Source organism: Xiphophorus hellerii, chromosome 18, assembly GCF_003331165.1.
Source record: "Xiphophorus hellerii strain 12219 chromosome 18, Xiphophorus_hellerii-4.1, whole genome shotgun sequence".
Taxonomy (NCBI): Eukaryota; Metazoa; Chordata; class Actinopteri; order Cyprinodontiformes; family Poeciliidae; genus Xiphophorus; species Xiphophorus hellerii.
In genome coordinates, this window is record NC_045689.1 from 30,331,085 (window position 1) to 30,348,477 (window position 17,393).

General features: G+C 38.8%; 1 protein-coding gene across 1 annotated transcript; it reads left to right on the top strand.

Moving 5' to 3' along the window:
* Nucleotides 1-39: 39 nt before the first annotated feature.
* On the top strand, nt 40-17,304 carry LOC116707863 (integrin-linked protein kinase). Its single transcript, XM_032545528.1, has 13 exons — nt 40-170; nt 2,520-2,765; nt 9,384-9,549; nt 11,719-11,814; nt 11,914-12,010; nt 12,096-12,179; nt 12,424-12,509; nt 12,616-12,725; nt 12,887-13,014; nt 14,306-14,427; nt 15,115-15,214; nt 15,711-15,841; nt 15,929-17,304. Exons 2-13 carry the CDS (start codon nt 2,677-2,679, stop codon nt 16,076-16,078), a joined length of 1,359 nt encoding a protein of 452 aa, XP_032401419.1. The 5' UTR covers nt 40-170; nt 2,520-2,676; the 3' UTR covers nt 16,079-17,304.
* Nucleotides 17,305-17,393: the final 89 nt, after the last annotated feature.

A 17,393-nucleotide genomic window follows, 5' to 3' on the forward strand; every position in this document is an offset into this window, starting at 1 on the left:
ACTCTCTCTCTCGCCCGTAGAGGGCACTACACCCTCCGTCAGTTCAATAAACGTCTTAGGGGGCGCTGAGGGTGTGGACCTATCTCATTTTACCCAGAGATAACCACAGGCTGTATTACTAATAACTTCTTTTTTGACTGCGTTACAACCCAATAAGCTGCAATTGTCAGGTAGGTCTATCCTATAATATCAGTTTAAAAGTACTTGTGCAATAAAAAAAAGTGACTTTTGAGACATCAGTCAATTCAGCGGCACGTTAGAGAGAAACAGCCCATGGCGTCGAAATAGTTGGTTAGCTTGCTAGCAAAAACCTGCTTTCGTCTTATTTTCTCAAGCTTCCTGATTATATAACATAGCCGTGGCACTGTTTCTGTTCAGTATGGAGCAATAGATTAGTTCCGTCGTGTTTTACAGAGATTTAACCGACTAGCCTATAGCTTTTTCCCATGGGTGTTAGCTTGATGGCGGAGCGGCTAGTGCAGCTACTTTGAGTTGAAAACGATGACAGCATATTGCTTGAGTGTTATTTACAGATTTACTCACTAATTCACACACAAACTCAATGCCAAGTGATAGTCTTAAAGAGCTTTTTAAACGATATAGAGCAGCATTACCTGTCAGGAGGGTTTGTATTAACACAGCAGCTAAGCATAGCGTGTTACCTGTTACATCATTACTCCGTGATTAACATGATTGAACACTTTCATCCCTATTAGTGGTCACTCCCTACTTGATTATAGCCCTGTCCAAACTTTCTAATTGTATTTCTACTCCTACATATTTTCTTTTTACTATAATCACAAGAATAATTTAAAAGTTAAGACAGAAAAGGTTCCTTCACCTTGGTTTTCTTATAGTACCCTTAATGTTTTGAAAAGCATTCATTTTTTACAATTTCCCCTTAAAACAACACGAGAAATCAGCATACATGCGTGAACCTTAATGTCCAATACGTGTTGCCATAGTTCCAACCAGCTCTACATAGAGATGTGCATCTATAAAGTTAAATGGATTTTTAGTGACTTTATCTTGTTTTTGTGTGTGTGTCCACCTTAAGAGAAACAACTGTAGTGTTTTTCTACTAAAAGCAACAGCAAAGTTGTTTTTTTTTCTTTCTTAGTCCTATACCAAGTAGAATTTAGCACCTGTCAGGCATTTTCTGGTGGTTTTCTTTGGGTAAAGAAATAGCTGATTCCAGTTTTGACCAATTTTGGTTTGTTTCTAGAAAAGCCAATAAAAGTGCTGCAGCTTCTTTGGAACCGTCTGCCATAACCGGCCCTGTATTGCACTAGGAAAATAGGGTGGTGAGATTGCAGTAATCTTGGTAAATATCGAGATGATTATTCCAGTATGAACAGACTCACCCTTTTTTCACTTTGCTGTTTTCTGTTTGTCAGCCCCTCCTGTGAGCTTTTGCATCTAGGATGCTTTTATCTGAAATTGGCATTGTGGGTAAATATAGACGGTGATAGAGCATCCGATCCAAATAGCTGCACAGATAACAAATTCAATGCACTTGGAAAACCATAGTGTTCCTAATATTCAAGTTCAAGGATTAATTTTCAGGTTTTATACTTTGCTAGCTAAGGATCAGCTGGTTACTTGACTAATCTGTCAAGATTAATTTTTTTTAGTCAGTTACTTTAACTTATCTCTGCTTCATTTGAGGATCTTTAAATCCTCACAATTTTCCCCCGTCTTCTCAAATCTGCAACCTGTACATTCATTTTCACCCTGATGCCGCCACATTTTCAAACATTTCTAAAATAAATGTGAGTGGAAAACACTTACTATTTTTTCGACCCTGTGCTATTCAAGATCTAAAATGTCAGTTAAGCCTAAAATAGATTGGTTATTTGGGGAACTACAGTTTATAGCTTCTTTGACCTTTTTTCTGTTTGTGAAAAAACCAACAAAACAAGTGATTTCAGTTGTTTTTTTGTGTGTCCATCTGCATGTCCCCTTTAGAATGAGTACACATGGAAACTACAAAAAGACTGAAGCCAAATTTGACCTATTTCACACTAAACAGAGACTTGTGTTTTCCAAAAAGAAAATGCTTCACATATGGGATATTTTGTTTTAAAAGGATATCGGTTTAAAGTATGATAATCTCCGGTTTAAGTACGGTAGTTGGTATTTAAGATGTTTGAAAATACATTTGAAAAGTGGCGCACCACGTCTCTGCAAAACTCACTGAAACTACGACTAATGCATACCAATTTTTACTGGTGTATTTTAGATATTAACTCATTCACATATGTATAATACATTTATGTCACAAATAAAATTTTCTGTTGACATTTTCTGTTGTCGGCTATGTCGACGAATCGCTGCGCTCCTGTATTGTAACATGAATGGGTGGTGTAACATTGCTCTGTATCAAAAAGCTGGTTAAAATTACTCTGCATTTGTGTTTTCTTTCTTTTACAATTTTGACTTTATGTGCATCAAAATGAAACGCTTCACACAGAATTCACCAAATCATTTTTACCCTTCTTGTCTCTCTTTTTCTACAGTTTCCTTAGTGCTGCCCACCATTTCTGAAAGAGGCCCAGATGAGGGACTAACACTTGCCGGCACTCGCCTGAACTCCTCAGGTTGTCTAGCTTTATAATCTCAGTTTTTCTACCTGAAAGGAAGCAGTAGAATAAGAAGAAGAGTCCACCAAGCGGAATGGATGATATCTTCACACAGTGCCGGGAAGGCAACGCAGTGGCAGTTCGCTTGTGGCTGGACAACACAGAGAACGACCTCAATCAGGGGTGAGTTAACATAAAATGAAATGCTAAAAATGAAATATATTATCCTCACTTGAGATTCTTTACTTTTTCTACGATTTATTGCTTAGATTAAATATGCAGAATTTTTCTAACATTAAATTAGATGCTAATAGTGTCGTCTAAATATCTTTTTTTTTTTTTTTTTTGGATGAGCCATGTCACAACAGGTGTATGCAATCTAGATCAGAATCTCAAAGAAGCATTCGGAGTTTTCCACGTTCTTGTAGTGGATCTGTGATGCTGGCACACAGCCTGCCTTCCCAGTCCCAACGGAGAATCTGGTCCTTAAACTCAACTCATTTCCTTACTGCTCCGTGTTTATGCCCAAACGCGCCAGATTTACTCACAAGCTTGGTTTTAGACAGGAAGCAAGCCGTTGTACAGGAAGCATTTATATATAGAGAGTTGAGCTGAATTCACATTGATGGGACCAGCAGAATACAGGAAACAATTGTTGGTCATGATGATCATTCATATCTTTAAAAAAGAAAAAAGAAAAAAAACTAAATGAAAGAAAATGAAAGAAATTCTGTAATATGGATATTTTCTTTTCTGTATCAAGTATTGATCATTTAAATGTGCTCAGTATGAACTCTTTTGCTCCTTATGTTTCTTTCTGGCTTAATCCATACTGGAGCTGCCACCAACTATTATTCAAATCATTAATTATTCTGATGATTAATTGATTAATCATATAAAAATTGGCACATTCTAAAGAGTCTTTATTTAACCATTTAAGCCTTTTTTATATATAAAATCTTAAAAATCCATTAAATGTTGCAAATAAACAAATTTATTATCTTTTCTAAATTAAAAAAAGACATTCTATAGCCTGAAATGTAATAACAGTGTTCCTATTTCTAGTGAAGGCCTCATAATTCGTAGCAAAGGAAACACATCTAAAAAATACTTCAGACATCAACATGTGAAAGACTGACTACTTTCTGCTCGACTTAAAATCAATGAAGTCTTGTCGGATGAAGCATTTAATATTTGGACGGTAAAATATCCTTATAAGGACTTTTTAAAATCTTTTTTTTATTTATTTTTTTTACAGACTTTGACCCAGGTGAAGAGATAAAACTGTCACCTGAAGAGTACTGGGTTGAATTTGTACAGTTGTGACCTCACCTGATGAATTTTTGCAAAAATATTTTCTCTCTTTCTTCTTACTCATTATTTGCCTTTCTGTCTCTTTTAAAGCCGTCTGAGTGAACTGAGCCTGTGTCAACATGCCTCTCTATTTGTGACCGGCCCATTAGCTAATTACATATCGAGTTCCCTTTTCTGACCGCCATGCCTCCTCCATTTGAGGAAACAAATGTCTTCTTATGCTTTTTCAGAAGTTTAACTTTATTTTGACATTCCTGTTTCTGTTTTTAGTAAAAGCTGACTGTAAGCAGCTGTAACGCCGCGTTTCCTCCTAGATGTCGGTGTGTTTTAATCTGATGCAGATCCCAGACAAAGAGTCGTCGAGGAATGCTGAATCTCCTTACAAGGAGTAAAATACGGGCCTCGAGGAAGCCGTTTACCTCCCCCGCCTCGCAGTGGGGGGCGGAGGGGACTGTTGTGGTGGGCAGGCCTGGGAGAAAATGACTATTTTTCTGTTTGTGTATGAAGCCAAATCCTGAACATTTTAAAAAGTTCCAGTATTTCTCTCCCACAAGTCAGAGATGGTTTCTCAGAAAACTGGACACAATCCGTCTTTGAAATCGCATTAAAATCACTTTGAATCCTAGGAATACTTTGGTAGAGAGTTGCAGCATCTTGTAAACTTCTGTACATTTTGGTAGCTGGAGCAAGCCACATGCACAGCTGTATCGACAGAGTAAATCTGTCTGGGTTTAGTCAGAAGAGGAAAACATTGAGACAAAAAAAAATGTAAGAAGATTGTAGGTGTTTGTGTTCCTTTTTCTTTGGATGACAGAAGTAGAGCAGAAGAGCAGGATGGAAAAGGGAAGACATAGGGGGAAAAAAATTATAAAAAATTATTTTTGACCGATCCAGCAGTATCTGGGTTTAATCTGTCAAACAGAAGAGCAGCAAATGGAAACTGTAGACTGTTTTTCTATCAGGTATATTTTATAGGATAATATAATAATAGAATGCTTCTACTAGATTAACCCTATCCACTTTAGTTGTACATTCACATCTTAAGATAAGAAAAAAGGCTTTTTTATGCCAAAGTCATTCAACATATTCTAAGCAGGATCAAAACTTTGTAAGGAGCTGCAACTAACGATTATTTTGGTGGATTATTCTGTCAATTAATCAGATTAAAAAATGCTGCACTCTGCAGATTTTTCATTTAACCATTTCCACCTTTTTTATGCAATATTAGTTACATTGCTGATGCAAATACACAATATTATTTTCAGAAAATAAACATTTTATTGCCTAAATGTAATTTTTTTAGTGATTTCGAAGCAGGTTGAGCTAAAGCCACTTGAGGAGGTTTTGGTAAAACATTTACAGACAAAGGCGTTTTTATCTTAAATGCAAAGTGCATTATAGTGTGTATCTATAATGTGCGTTCATTAATTAGTGTTGCTTTTTCAGCAAATGGCCTTTCTTTTGAGTCTTTGTACACCAGTTAAAAGTTGATCAATTTCTAACTTAGTTAACGATTATTTGAATAATCGCAACTAATCCGACTAAGTGCTTCAGGCAGGTCTTGAGCAATATGTGTGTGTGTGTGTGTGTGTGTGTTTTGCTCATATGTTATAAAACATACAAATATGATTAAGTCATAGCCAAATAATTTGCAAGAAAAAGGTTAGAAAAGCAGATCATATCAAAATACTTGTTAGTGATTGTGGCTTTTGACATATTGAAACTTTTTTTGGTCCTTAGCTGAGGCCTGACATGCGATCTGGCAGCGGTGGCGGTGCAGAGACGGATAGGGTGCAGACAGGCGCTTTTCCTCTGGCTCTTCAGTCTGCCAGGCTGAGCTGTGCTAGCAGGTGGAAATGCCTGAAATAAATGGCTGCAGTCAGGACGCGGCGGGGGCCGAGGCGGGGGAGACCCTGGCCCTCCGCTGCCTCTGGATTTAGCAGATAAAGTCAGCTTTACGGGTAAATCCATTCTATATGGGAAACCCGAGGGCTGAGCTGGACTTAGACGTGACCATAAAAGTCACAACTTTCTAAGCTGTCGTCTATATTTGCTTTGGCTGGGTGAGATTTTAGAAGCTTTGTGAAAGTCAGTCTGGTCCTCGCATTTTGAAACAAGAAGTTCAGAAACAAGCAGGATTAAAATCTTAGAACCCAAACTATAACAATAGTTTCTCATTTTACCCCATGTAGGAATCCACTTATATTACCAAATACCTGAATTACTGCCAGTCTCCTTCTGTTCCGAGTTCAATTGATTTGTTCTGTATGTAATCATTTTTTATGCCACCCTATTAAACTTTGTGATTGCAAATGAGAACACTGAGCAAATGTTGGAAAGACATTAATGGATTGCTACGAATTTATTGTAAATAAAAACTGACAGCCTGAGTTTTATCGACCATTAATCTTCTGAATCTTTTATTCACATCTCTTGTAGTCTTTAGATTGCATGCCACTGTTTCCAGAAGCTTCAGGTATATTTTTAGAAAATAAAACCTGATATGTAAATTATATTTTAAAAAAGGACATCTCTAAATGCTTATATACAGATTTGAAAATGAAAATGTTTGGGTAGTGTTCAATTTATGCTCCTTGTATTTGAAATCTTGCCTTATAGCAGCCTGTAGCCAATTAACTTAATCAATGGTCGCAGCTTGACAGATTTAAAACGCCGTTGCCCTAATATTATTGTTGAATGGTCCTCATTTAGTTTGTTTGAGATGACTGACTTCTTTTTTTTTTTTTATTGAATGGAAATATTTCCAGAGCCATTTTATCTCTTTTCTTTAAGCAAACGAAAAAGTGTAGCAGTGTTCTTTCAGCCAGCTGAAGCCCTGGTGCTCCCTGGTTTTGTGGCACCAGTGAGCCACCAAACAACCTCAGTTTAAATTGCTACCATCAAGTCGTGTAGGATTTGTATTTAGTCTCAATTAATCACATTTTAATCAAACAATATATCAACAAAATAAGTAACATTTTCAATTCACAAAACCCCTTTATACTGCTGAATTATTGAGTAGACAGACGTATGAGCTCAACAAAGACACTTTTAACGCAATAAAGTCGGAGTGATTAATTGATTGAAACAAACGCACTAAAGTCGTGGCCCTGATGCCATTAGATTATGTAGTGTGTTTTGTACAAACCGCTTTAGAAAAACACAACCATTAACTTCACCACTCTACCTCCTGACCCCTGGCAGAGCAGGTCGTGGGGCAGAAACCTAATAAAACCTTGGACCTCAGTCTATGGGGAGTATTTTTCACAAACAAAATCTAATGAGTCTTCTGGACTTGGCCTTTTGGTCTGAGAGGAAATTGCCCTCTGAGTGGACCTGGTGTAATTGCAGCGGGTCGCACAGATAGCGGTCTGTTGGGGGACTGAGGGTCCCTTGAGGCTCTGCAGGATGTTTGAATTCAACTCGAACTGATGCTTGGAGTGGGGGCGAAAGATTCACATTCCTTCAGCTCTCACATTCTGTTATTATGCTGACTGCCTACTTTAAGATATGTGCATATATTTATGAACAGGAGCATTGTGCTGTGTTTTTGGTTCCCAAGCTGCAGCAGGAAAGTATGCCGAGAGTCAAAGTTTTGATCTGTGCTCTTTTGGTTTTCCGTAAAAATGTGAGTGGACCTGGGAGGGAGGACAAATGAGCATAGGGAGGACACTTCATGAGAAAGGAGGACGTGACAGAGAGACCAGAGGAAATGAGGAGTTACAAACTTCCACTTGGCAGCTGGAGCTGATTTTAGCATCACTGATGCAGGAAGTTTCATCGGGCCTTAAAATGTCTTATTTAATATAACATATAACTTTATAAACATTTAAAGTTAGCTTTTTCTGATTGACATTCAGTCACCCTGTTGTCTCCTAATCTCTCTGTATCTGTTTGTCACTGGGGTGACAGTATCATATTAAGGCCGCTGTCTTTGATTCTTTGCAGCCTATGTCTGTGTGACAAGCAGGAATGATGAGTTCCACAGTTCTTATCCAGGTTTTCTTCTGTCTTATATCAGCTGGGATACTTTTCTAGGGATAAAGTAAGATAAAAATAACATAAGTCGGGGAGGTTCTAAGTTGTATTATTTCTATCAACAAAAGGCTTTACCGATGAACCAAGTTCTAGAGCTTAGTCAGGGTGTCTGCACATCCTTTAAGTCTTAAATTTATGGAAAAAATGATGCAAGTTGGCTTTAAATACATTAATCGCAGCTCTTTTAAATTTTGTTGTAGCAGAGCAACTTAGTCTTGTATATCCTACGGTACGTTCTGTGGATTGAGGCAGTTGAGGCTAGCGCTAACAAGCTGCTCATATACCCTTGATAGCTAGCTAGCTTTTTTGCGTATATCATAGGTAAGTGCAGATTTATCACCTGTTCGTCTTCGCTATTGGCTGACTTGCCAACCCGCACGATGCTACGTTCATTTTGCTTAGAGGTTTTGTGGAATTTAAACGTGGTGGTAAAAACCTATTGAATAGTTTTATGTTATGTACACAGCTGAGAAGGTTTTGAGAAGGAGTAAAGCATGGAAACGAATGAGAATAGAAAACCAAAGATGGAGATAAGATGACAAAAAGGGAAAAAATGAAAATCAACTCTTAACATCTTCAGCTAAAGTAAGAATGCAACAAGATTTTGGTTTGATCTCATAAGAACTACCACATATTCCTCAAATAGTTTTCCATACTTAATATAAGAACAATATGCAGTTACTACATTTTTGTCGTGATACAGATCTTAGATTTAATTCATAATGGTCTTAAAAGCTCTTTAAATCTGAGTTGGTGAAACCTGTAGAAACCCTGCTGCTATGCCTTGTAAAGTTTTCAAAGCTCTTCAGGTTTTGAGTGTTTTTTTTCATGTCAGCTACACATTTTAGTTCATAGTTGTAAAAAGAAAAGGATACACATTTTTCACACAAAATATAAAAAATGTCCTCTGCATTGGTATTCTTTTTTTTTTTTTTTTACCCTTCCAGAGGGTCTTTTTGTGGGCTCTAGTGTCCCTTATATGAAAGCAGGTTGACTGGAAAGGGGGAAGGAGAGGAGGGAAGACATGCGGCAAATATCTTTGGGTCCGGGATTCGAACCCGCGACGGCCGCGTCGAGGACTCAAGGCCTCCAAACATGGGTCGCGCTATCCCCAATGCCACCAATGCAATCCCCTACGCATTGGGGATTGCAGAATACCAATGCAGGCACGCCCTGCATTTGGTATTCTTAAGTATTATTTTTGTTCCTATTTTTGATGCAAATAAAGCTGTGTGTTTTTAGGTCTTTACCAGCCTCACACAACTGAAATGTTTGCACATTCAAGATGGAGCTGCTTTCTTGACTCTTGCATTGACCCAGTTTACACTCGGCTCAGTAATGGCTCCCTTTTTCCCCACGCTTCCATTAGGATTAGATTTGTGGAGTTCACGACTAACAGCTATCCCCCCTGTGGAGTTACTTCAGCCGTTTGTCCGTCTGTCGTTGCAGAGACGACCATGGTTTCAGTCCCCTCCACTGGGCATGCAGGGAAGGACGCTCAAACGTGGTGGACATGCTCATCATGAGAGGAGCGCGCATCAACGTCATGAACCGTGGAGACGACACGCCCCTGCACCTGGCCGCCAGTCATGGACATCGGGACATCGTGGGGAAGGTGGGGGTTCATGTAAACACAAAGAGATACTTTTATGATTACATATCTGGTCAAACATTTCTGAAAATGGTCATATTCTCTTTAGCACAGAGATTTAAAAGGCGTAGTGAACACAGTTAGTCATATCCTGAAGTCTGGCTAAATTTGATGTAAGAACTAGATGCTTGAACGAGCATTATGACTAACAAGAGTTTCTCAAAACCAAACCTGAGATGAAGCACTGTCTGAACAAGTCTTGCTGCTTCAACCCAGGATATTGTGAAATCCTAAATGATGTAATCTAAACAGTCATAAATTCAGTGGCGCTTGCCTATTCTTGTGCCGCATCCATTAACAGCTGAAACCACAACAGTGTCGTTGAAGAACTTATTACCACACTGCAGCTAGAACAAGCATGTTTTAGTATAAGGCTGTAGTTTTCATCTGGTTCTAGAGGACACTGGTAAGCTACTGCTAAGGCGGCACAGCCAGCACACAGGTAAAATAATCAAAATTATAACGCACTTTAGTAAAAAATCTCCACATTTAGTTTAAGAAATTTTATTAAAACTTCTCTATGGCCTGACAATATAATATGAGACAGATAATCTGTGAAAAATCTTGCCTGTGTACGCTCTGTTTACCCTACCCCCTTGTTCTCTGCTAGGCTACAAACCTTAGTCTGCCATGAATGCTAAAGCTAGTTAGCCACCAACTAGCTAAATGGTTTTCCTGTAACGTTAAGTTGCTGCTTTGCCATTAGCACAGCTGAAGCACATACACAGGTGTGATTGACAGCTGTAAGACCTTCCTCCTGCCTCCGATTGGTTGTTTCTGACCAGGAGTCGTGTGTTTCTGCAGATGGCAGTAGAACAACAAGGAGGCAGAGGAACGGGACTTTTTTTTTCTTTTTTTCAGATTATGTCTTATCTGTCACTACATAGTTACAGTTTGAACAAATTAGATTTTTTTTATTTATTTTTTTTTATAAAAGTTACATACTCCAGCTTTAGGAACCAGATATTTATAACATGAGAGTGCAGGTCTTGCATTCGCATCCCCAGCCGATCGCTATAAACCGACCTCAGCTGTTCCCTCCAGTCCTGTTTGAAAAATATTTATCATCTTCTAGCTTTTCTAGACTGCTGTGTGACAGAGGGCAGATTCTGTCAACAGTTTATTATTTTTAAAACAAAGGCAAAATGATTACAGAGTTGACTTTTTAAATTAGCTTTAGCATCATGTATTAGAGATGATCTTGGATAGCATTACAGAAACCCCAGTCTCTTTATAATCAAGAAAAGAAAATCCTGAGATTAACAGATTTACCAGCATTTCCTAATCCTTAATAATCTATGACTGGGAATGAACAACCCGCGTAAAAAAAAAAGAAATGAAGAAAACTTTCACTTAGTGTCGCTCTTCCTTACTGCTATCTTTTTAAAGTTTACCCCTTTCTCTCATTTCTTAACATCTTTCCTTGTAGATAAATTATTACATTTATATTCTACACAACAAAGTCCAACATAAAAGAATGTTGTTGTCAGGGCAACGTAACAACACCTCATATAATGTGTTCAGGCATTAGAAAACAAAAAGGATTGTGGAGTTTCTAACCAGCAACCACTCAATGAGGGTCTATTAAAAACAAATAGTTTGATTCTGGTAAACTGTCAATTTTTTGGTGCATCTATAACAACATGACTGGCTAACAGTTAAATTTCTAGTACAGGAAAAACTAGCAAATTTATTTGAATCGTTTTATCACAACCTTCTAAGATGCATATAAAAAACTACTTTACTGTTTTTTAGAGCGTTATATCGGATTATAACTCCATATAATCCGAAGTTATACGGATGATATCGTATAACTTCATTCCTTTCTTGCATCTGCCAAGTTCCTGCACCACAGAAAGGGATTAAAATCCCCACTTAGTAAATATCTTTGCTGGTTTATGATTCAAGTGGCATCATTGAAGGCGTCTCCTTTTAGAATAGCTGCTAAGCATCCCAAGAGTTTAATATTAGATCTGTTTCAATACTGTTGGTATGTGTCCACAGGCAAAAAAAAAAAAACAACCTTCCTTTTTTTTCCCCCTTGGCACCCTACAGGTTCATGTTTGTATAAAGCCCAAACATGATCTGAGTCGCCTGCCTTCGGTTATAATCTGTTGTTTCTTCTTCTTTTAGCTGATCCAGTGCAAAGCGGACACCAATGCAGTAAACGAGCACGGCAACACACCGCTGCATTACGCCTGCTTCTGGGGACAAAACCAAGTGGCTGATGTAGGTGCTCCCCCTAGTGGTGATGAATCAAAAATGGGTTTTAAAATGTTGCTCACCATAATGTGTTTTTTTTGTTTGTTTGCTTTTTTTTTTGCTCAGGATCTTGTGAATAGCAGCGCTCTGGTGAGCATCTGTAACAAATATGGAGAAACGCCTATGGATAAAGCGAAACCTGAGCTGAGGGAACTCCTCAGAGGTGATGACACTTGTTGGATTGTCACAAGTTTTAAAAAGATAGATTTCTTGGTTTAAGATGACATTTCTGCTTCTGCTCCTTCCAGAAAAGGCAGAGAAAATGGGGCAGAGCCTAGCTAAAATACCCTTCAAGGACTCGTTCTGGAAAGGCACCACCCGAACCCGACCGCGTGAGTCCCAGGAACACACAACCCAATTATTAGCTGACCAGCTTCCTCCGCCCTTTAAATTGGCAAAAGTGCTTAATGAAGGAAGACGCGTTCCACTTCAGCCTCCATCTTCCTTCCTTTTTTTTTTTTTTAAGTACACTGTGGCTTTTTTTTCTTCCTACATTTTAACTTTTGTGATTTATTTATTTTTTTTGTCTGTGCTTTCACTTCTGTAAAAAAACAAATTCTCATCTTGTGTTTTTAGGCAACGGTACTTTAAACAAGCTGGCGGGCATCGACCACAGACAGCTTTCCTTCACCGAAAAAAGAAATGAAAACCATTCTGGAGAGGTGTTTCACATCATCGTGTCTTTCACTCCCGCTTTATTTACGTCTCGCTCCACCGATGACGACATTTAAACCCACATGTTTCTCTCCGTTTGTTTCTCGCGCCCAGCTGTGGCAGGGGCGTTGGCAAGGTAACGAAATCGCTGTTAAGGTGCTAAAGATTCGCGACTGGACTCCGAGGAAGAGCAGAGACTTTAACGAGGAATATCCCAAACTCAGGTTTCTACTGCGCTAAAAAATTTTTTCGACTTCTGTCATTTCTTCTCTGTGCTCACTCATGTGTCCGATTTCATTTTCGAAGAAATATTGATGTGAAAATGTTTGTCCGTTCACCCCGTGTCTGTCTCCCCTCACCCCCACCCAACCCTGGCTTCACCCAGGATTTTTTCCCACCCAAACGTCCTGCCTATGTTGGGAGCATGTCCGTCTCCTCCCGCCCCTCACCCCATCATCATTACACACTGGATGCCTTGTGGCTCCCTCTACAAAGTGCTCCATGAAGGCACCAGTGAGTATTTCCACTCTGATCAGGTTCCATACGTGTGTTCACTCTACGGTGGCTCACATTTCCACTATGAACTTTATTTACAACCACCCACTTGACCACACGTTGAAGGGACAGAGCGGAATAAAGTTTTGCATCTTTTGGACGTGAATGGAAAAATTTGCGTATTAAAGTCAGGTTTTATCAACAAGGCAGTTCAAAGTGCTTTATACCATAAAAACACAATACAGTCAGCTTTTATGAAACATTACATTTTGTCAAATGTCATCATCAAGATCGTCAAGCAAATATGTTGATCAATATTCCAGTAATTATGAATCAAAAGGCAACTTTAAACAGGTGTGTTTTTAGTGGTGGTTTAGAAGAACTCAGTGTTTCGGCTGTTTTGCAGTTTTCTGGAAGTTGGTTCCAGATTAGTGGTTAATAGAAGCTGAATGCTGCTTCTCCATGTTTGGTTCTGGTTCTGGGGACTCAGAGCAGAACCAGCAGACCTGAGAGGTTTGGAGGGGTTGATACAACAACAGCAGATCTGTGACGTGTTTTGGAGCCATTCAGTGATTATAAACTAACAAAGTTTAGTGGGGTGATATCCTCCATCTTCCTAATTTTATTGAGAACATGAGTAGGAGATTGTAGTTTTTCCTCTTTTTTTTCCCCCTTAAGGCAGAGCTGTGAAGATACGATTGCATTCATTTTATTTATTTATTTCAAACACGTTTTAAAAGACAAGAGAACAAGCAATCAGTGGGGCAGAGAAACAGAGAAAAGCATGTGCATACATAACCAAAAACAAAAATATTTGTTTACCACTACTTTTCTGTTTGAAAAGTAGATTTCTGTTAATCAATGCAACTAAAGATAAACGCATAGATTTTTCTCTTGATTTGACTGGGACTTCAGTCCTTTAATCCTGGAAATGTTCTCTAGGTGATAGAAGGCCGACTTTGTTACTGCCTTTGTGTGTCTGAAGGTTCAGGTCTGAGTTCATCACTCCACCCACATTCTGGCTCTGATCACTAGTTTCTAGCTGTAATAATCCTTCACCATTATGAGGTATTTGGTCTGTCACGTAAAATCCCTTGCAACCTGGAAAAAAAGGTAAATGTTTTAGGCGGTAGGGATATTTTTGCAAAGCACTGTAAGTCATTTGCAGGAGTTTTGCATCTACTTTCGTTGTCATTATGTTGTCGTCCCTTTTGTTTTCAACCCGCCCTTTTCCTGTCATTCTGCTACTTGACTAAAGACAGCGACGGCGTCCAAAGCTTTAATTTCTCGTTCCTCCTCCTGCTGCCAGACTTCGTGGTGGACCAGACGCAGGCGGTCAAGTTTGCTCTGGACATTGCATCCGGAATGGCCTTCTTACACACACTGGAGCCCATGATCCCTCGTCATCACCTCAACAGCAAAAGTATCATGGTGAGTAGCGCGGAAGTGATTCACCTTAATGATTATTAAAGTAATAACCAACTAATTTACTAACCAGTTCATCTTTAACTGGCTTAATTACTGAGTGTGTTATTAAGTCAGCAAATAGCATATTTTAGAGTCTTTACTCCAAAACTTCACCAAAAATTTAAACATTTTACATTTAAGATGAAAATCCTTCTTTGTCCGTCACTATGTTCACCCAGAACTCCTCAAGTAGCAGTTTTAGCTTCACCTGCTTCAAATTCTGTAAATAAATCTTCTATTACAGCAACTTTTACTATCACTAATAATCGGTTAATAGAAATGAAGAGTCAACAGACTACCCATGCACCGTATTGATGTTAGAACTACCGTTGCTGCATCCTTTGCTATAAATGACCAAGCTCAATCAAATATTTATTTTATTATTTAATATTATTTAAAAAATTGTATCATTTATTAATTAGCATTTTCATATGAATGTCTAATATTGCATAAATCTGCAGAATGTGTCGATTTTATTTTGTTTCTCCCTATCGGCAGAATATTCCATAAAATAACCTATGACTAAAATAATCATAAGCATCAGCCCTAATGGTAATAATAATGTTTTTCTATCAAAGGTTTATAGCCTCTTGTATGTTGCAGCATCCTATCACAGAGCTATTCGGTTTATTTTCTTCCTTTTCCTTGCAGATAGATGAAGACTTGACGGCGAGGATCAGCATGGCCGATGTCAAGTTCTCCTTCCAGTGTCCCGGCAGGATGTACTCGCCTGCATGGGTCGCCCCTGAGGGTAGGCATCACTTCTAACGAGACCAATCCAAACCGACAGCCGAAGCCACACCAGACCAGAGGGAAACGATGGACGCAGGAAGCTGCACTCTGACTCAGAGCCTAATGTCATCTGGAGCTGATTTCCCCGTTCAGATACAGAGAAATATGAGCAACTTGCAGACATAAAGCTATTAGAGAATAGTGACAACAAGCAGGGCATGTTTACAGCAGACATGGAAATGCATCATATCATACAACTACGGTGGCCCTGAAGTGCAAATCTAAACACAACTGCATATTGAAAAATACAACACTAACTAAGCACAACTACAAATTAAGAAAACACGACAATTATCTTTTGATTTACAAACGCAAAAATCTCGAACACCTTCCTGACTTTTATGTATATCCTAATAGAGTCACTTTAATATCCATTATTAGTAAATGAAATATTATGAGTTAACTTTGACTGTTTTTGTATGTTTGTTTGTTTTTGTTTTCTTTGCGGTTGCCAGCCCTGCAGAAGAAGCCCGAAGAGATTAACCGTCGTTCTGCTGACATGTGGAGCTTCGCCATCCTGCTGTGGGAGCTGGTGACCAGAGAAGTTCCATTCGCTGATTTGTCCAACATGGAGATCGGCATGAAGGTCAGCAGCAGTCAGAAATCAAACTTTTTTTATTATTATTATTGATTAATGCAACATAAACACCTTTTATGTTTTGTTAAACCTCAGATCGCCTTGGAAGGTTTGAGGCCCACCATCCCTCCTGGCATCTCTCCACACATATGCAAACTCATGAAGATCTGCATGAACGAAGACCCGGCTAAAAGGCCCAAATTTGACATGATTGTGCCAATTTTGGATAAAATGCAGGACAAGTGAAAAAGAAAAAAAACAAAAAACTGCTACCGCTCTCCTTCGTCAAACAGTTTCAGTCCCTGGATAACCTTAAAACCGGATGAGACTCTGAGTCTAGAAACGGTGTTTTGGTGCTTACCAGTATTGCCTTAAACTCTTACCGCTACACTCCTCTCCACTGTAGCCTCTGCTTTCTGAGATGACTGGAGCAGCAATCCCTTCTTTTGTATTTTTTTTCCCAGTGTAATAATTATGTTACTGTGTTTGCCTCGTATGTCTTTGCATCTTCTAAACTGTAATCATGCGGATCGAGTCCAATCTTTTCCTCGTCACTAAATAACCTGTGGAGATCAGCATGGTGATCCGTCAGACCGGTGGATTTAAAGGCTTTCTTTTATCACCAATGCCTCTGATTAAAGAAATAACGGATTAACCCAAAACATCACATATGGGGGGGAGAAGTTGAATGTCGGTTGTTTTTGCGGTGTCAAAAAACTATATGCAATGAACAAGCATGCCAAATGTCAGAGGTTAGTATTGAAACATTTCAGCTGGTTGAACCTGAAAGGTTGCGTTTCAGTGTAGGCAGTGTGGTGCGTTCATGAACACAAATCACCTCTGTCGGCCGGTGCTTCTCGACGACAAACGGTTTAAAGCTCAGCAGACGAACCTCTTTGCCAACACTGGGAGAAGACGTTTAATAATGAGTCACAGGATTGGTTTTTAAATTATGAGATCAGCTTTTAACTTGATTGTTTGTGTTGGGTTTAAATTTGACTATATTCATGTAATCTCAGTACCTATCCCTCAATTTTATCTGAACAGTTAAGCAAAAAGCAGTCAGTCAATGACAACATGCCAACAGCTTATTTCAAGTTTTTTTTTTTTTTTTTGAATACAGAAATATTTTTACTCTCCTAAAATGCCAACATTTGCCGTGTTTGTGACGCCGTTTGTTGGCGTCAAAAACACTAGAATTTTCCTGACTGTCTTTAGAAAGTACTGCTACCACAGGGATGTTAAAGGGCAGAGTTTGTCTTTCAAAGTGGAATTACTGAGACTTGTGGGTGTTTGTTTATCTGGAGCTAGTTTTTCCCAAATTCATGGGTTGTTGCCTTTACCTGCATCGTTCCCGTGCCTCTGCCTGCTTGCTTCCTGCACCGAATCACGTGGTTGAAGCCAAAATCAAGAACGAGTAAGACAAATGTATGTATTTATATATAAGTATATTAAAAATGAGATGTATCAAATGGAATGTGTCATTTATGATTGAGGTTACCCTGACAGAGCACAAAAACATAATGCAGATTATGTGTGCTAGAAATGTATAATCATCTCA